Source organism: Condylura cristata, unplaced genomic scaffold, assembly GCF_000260355.1.
Source record: "Condylura cristata isolate star-nosed mole 26May11 unplaced genomic scaffold, ConCri1.0 scaffold00014, whole genome shotgun sequence".
Classification (NCBI taxonomy): Eukaryota; Metazoa; Chordata; class Mammalia; order Eulipotyphla; family Talpidae; genus Condylura; species Condylura cristata.
In genome coordinates, this window is record NW_004567115.1 from 51,327,367 (window position 1) to 51,331,606 (window position 4,240).

At 58.9% G+C, this 4,240-nt stretch overlaps 1 protein-coding gene across 1 annotated transcript in view; it reads left to right on the forward strand.

Annotated features, from left to right (window-relative positions):
• SCARA3 (scavenger receptor class A, member 3) overlaps positions 1–4,240 on the forward strand; it is a 37,358-nt gene that overhangs the window by 24,101 nt on the left and 9,017 nt on the right. Inside the window, exon 4 of the mRNA XM_012724804.1 lies at positions 633–859. Coding sequence (XP_012580258.1) covers positions 633–859 — 227 coding nt within the window. The remainder of the gene's footprint in view (positions 1–632; positions 860–4,240) is intronic.

Below are 4,240 nucleotides of genomic sequence, written 5' to 3' on the forward strand. Positions count from 1 at the left end.
GAGACTTCTCTCAGCCTCTGCCCCCTGCCCCAAGGCCTCTGTTCCTGCCTGCCCAGCGCTGTCCCGACCTCATGTCCCTTGCCATCCCGGGGGCCCGTCCTTCTCCCCCAGCCTGGCACGCTGACCTGAGAGCCGGGGTACCTAGGCTGGTGCTGTGCAGTGCCCACAGATCGGGGCACCCTGGGCTCTCAGCGAAGCTCGCCGAGAGGTTGCAGTCAGGAGCATCCCTGCGTCCCCACGGGGCACTGACCACCTGCCAGGGGCACCCACCCCAAACCAGAGGCCATTCTGGTTTGGTTTCTGGGAGATGTGCTGGCCACCTGCGGTCTTCAGCCGGGTGAGCGGCCGTCTGGGTCCCCGGGGAAGGGCCTTTCAGTTTTAACACTGAGCCGGTCTTGGGAGCCAGCGTCCCCGTGACATGAGACTTGGGAGCTGAGCCTGAGCCAGGCTGGGCTGGTCACAGGTGGTGACAGCAGGCTGTCCGCCCCAGCCCTGAGGCCAGGGGAGAGCGGGGAGGTGTCCCCCACGCCCGGGGCTGAATGAAGGAGGAAGGGGATGGATGGGCGTGATGGCACAGGGCTTCTGGGGAGGCCCCTGCACTCTCCACCCGGAGAGCTCTAAGATCCAGGCAGAAGGCGGGTCGGGCAGAGAACAGGCAGGAAGCTGAAACGCGACAAGGTGGACCGGAGGGGACGGCCTCAGCCCCGGCCTGAGCTCTGCCCGTTTCCTGCCCCCACAGGCCGGCTCGGGCCTCGCTGCAGCCGCTGCCAGAGGAGCCTGTCCTTGCACACGTCCGTGCGGATTCTGTACCTCTTCCTGGCCCTGATGCTGGTGGCCGTGGCTGTGCTGGCCTCTCTGGGTGAGTGAGGCTCCCACCCGGCCGCCGGGGTCTGGCCAGGGGTCTGGGGTCGGCTGCCCACGTACGGCACTGTATAGTTTGGGGTACTGCACCCCTAGACATACGCACCCGCTTCCGTCCTGTACCCTCACCGGTCGCCTTAACCCTTGGGTCCTCTCTGCCCGTACCCGTCCCTCTGGTAAACACCACAGTTTTCGGCGTCTCAGAGGTATTTTGGCAGTGCCCGGCCGGCTTGTTTTCTTTGGCTGGTTATAGTCCGCAAAGGAGTGCAATCATCCAGTAGCTGATTTCCTTCCTGGCATTTTGCATGAAGTTTCATCACCTCCACATCCCGTCTTATTATTGCCACAGCCCCAGTTTCATCTTTTTAACAGCCGAGTAGTATTCCATTGGGTATCTCTCCCCGGTCATGTCACTGCGCTCGTCAGTTGACTCCGTGACTGAAGCGCTGGGAACACAGGGGTGGAAATCTCACCCTGCTGCTCCCATAATGCTCACATGAATGGCCAGGGTGGGTGGCTGGGTCCTACAGCACTTCAAATTTTGGTTTTAAGGATGCTCCATGGTATTTCCAAGTAACTTTCCCAGCAAGAGGGAAGAGGGTTCCTTTACCCTACTTCCTCCTGGCTCGTGGCGGAAGTGATCCCCCGATCAAACCACAGAGAGGCATCTAATTCCTGGTCGGGGGCTGGTGGTGTGGCCTGCGTGAGGCGCCTCCTCCTTGCTGCTGGTGAACGAGGAGGCGGGACTAGATTCCTGCTTCTCCCGGTCCTTTTCCTGCAAGAACCACTGGGAGCTTTCCAGAACGTGGCGGGGCAGCTCATTCGGCCGGCTCCCGCTCTCCAGGAGGTTCTGTGGTACGTCTAGGGCTGGGTCACGGGGTGGGTGATTTGCAGGCCCTTCCCACGGTCTGGATCAAGATTGCTTCCACAGCTTGTTAAAATGCAAATTCCAGTGTCCCCTTGACCCAGTAAATCAGGTTGCTGTGGTGAGACCTGGGGGCTGAGGTTTGCCGGTTCGCTCACACACCACGGCCTGCACGGTGACGGAGGCCACCCAGGAAGAGCAGGCCTGAGGGTTCTGGAGACTTCCGCCACCGGAGGGCAGGACGGGGCTGACAGCAGCCCCACTCCTCGCTCAGACTGCAAGACCAAGACTTCTTCCGCTACGGGAGGCCAGTAGCTTGGTTGGTTCCACTCAGTAGGTGTTAGAGGCAGGCCGGGACCAGTGAGACTGGGTCACGCTGAAGATGCCATGTACTAGGTGCCCTTGGCCGGACTCCGCTCCTGACTCCCAGAGACCCCGCAGGAGTGAACACCCGCCCAGAGGCGCGCCTGGTCCCGCCCTGGTGGAGACAGTCACTTGCCTTCCTGGTGTGAAGGAGGCCAGCCAGACTCGTGATTCGAAAACACCCTCATCACCTTCCAGTGGTGCCGAAAGCACGAGTTAATCCAGCCCAAGCTGAGCACCCAGGATGAGCGAAGCCCTGGGGCTACCGAGATGACTCAGCACCTTCACCCTCAAGGGCATGGCTCTCGTCTCCTCTGTGCTTAAATCCCTGGGAGAGCCATAAAAAATGCCTGGAGCTTCCATCTGACCCAGCAGTCCCACTCCTAGGGATCACCCCAAAAGACACAGAAGCACTGATCCGAAAAGACACCTGCACCCCCATGTTTATTGCTGCCCTATTCACAACAGGAAAGGCGTGGGCAGCCCAAATGCCCAAAGTGAATGGCTGGGTCCAAAGATGCGTCAGATACACCATGGAATATTCCTCAGCAACCAAAAAAGATAAACGCCTGCCTTCAGCAGCAGCGTGGACGGAGCTGGAAGGGAGCATGCTTACTGAAATAAGCAGAAAAGGAAAAATACTGGATGGTTTCACTCATAGCAGGAGCTAAAGGACCGGGGTGGGGGTGGGGGAGGGGAGAATAATAATAATAATGATCAGCTATATAGAGAGACATTACGGAGTGGAGCGGGGAATGGGATCAAAAGTGGAGGGAGGGAGGAGAAGTGCAGTGGCACATGGGTGAGCTGGTGACAGAAGCCCACGGGGATGACAACGGAGATGGACAAAGGCACAAAATGATGTAAAAATAAACCATTATATTATTTTTTCTTAAAAATGCCAGCACCAAACCCCCTCTCCAGATGAGTAAGTCAGAGCCTCTGGGCAGAACCAGGCCTGAATAGTTTCTAGAAGCCTCTTGGAGGATCCCACGGTGCAGTCAGGTTTGAGGACCTCTGAGCTCAAGCACTGTTCAGCAGCACCTGCCCACTAAGTCACTTCACAGCCCCCAGAGAGAGAGGCCCGAGCTGGGTCAGCTCAGCTGGGGTCAGCTTGGGAAGGAGCAGCAGCGGCAGCCTTGGTACTCAGGGCCGTGGGGACCTTGAAGGCGCCTGGTTGAGCCTGTGAGGCCCGCAGCGCCCAGACCACAGGACCGTGGGTGGCTGACAGACGCAGCAGGCCAGCGAGAGCACTCAGCAGGAGGCCAGGCCTGCAGCTCCACCTCCTGTCCAGGCCCTGGTGTGTAGGGAGCAGCTCACTGCCTCTGCCAGTCAGCGACGGGAGCCTGGTCTCATTCCACAGAGGAGGAAGCAGGTCTGGGGGGGTCTCACCCCACGGGGTGATCCCGTGTTTGCAGAGACCTTTGGGGGCCTTTTGGCTTTGACCTGAGGCCAGGTGGCCCGTGTGCCTGGAGCTGGGCCAGCACCATCCTGGCCTGGCTGGGAGACGCTCGGTGACGTCGGTCAGTTTAACATCTAGCGACTGGGAGCGTGTGTGAGCTCAGTTACGTCACCCAACAGCAGAGACCTCCTGGGACCCCGTCCTTAGCCACTGCGGCTGCATGAGCAGGCGGGCTGGAGACACAGCTTGTCGTCCCACCACCCCATAGTCGGGGCCATGGGAAGTCAGAGGTCGGAGTGGAGAGCTGCGGCCGCCCTTTCACTGGGCACTTTTAGGGACAGTAGGCAAACGCTGCGTAATGAAGAGCAGGCCTCGACCTGATGGAGCTTATGAAGCAGGCATGTTGGGCAATTTTTCTCTGTAAGGAGCTAGCTGGTGTTTTCGCATTTGCAGCCACAAAGGGTGTTTGTCCACAACCACGCTCTGTACCGCAAAAGCAGCAGCCGCTGCCACCCCCCTGCCCCGCCCCTCCCTCCAGCCCCCCCAGAGAAGTGGTCTTCGGGGCGGATTTCACCCGAGGCCCTTGTTACCAGTCCCCGATCTGGACCAGTAATCTGTTCACCCATCATCCATGATTTAAGATGCACCCAAGTGAGGAATCATTTTTAGGAAGCAAAAATATTCTAGAGAGAGATTTTGGCATCCTCATGTGTGTCTTGGAGAGCCAGGGAATCTTGTAAAAATAATAA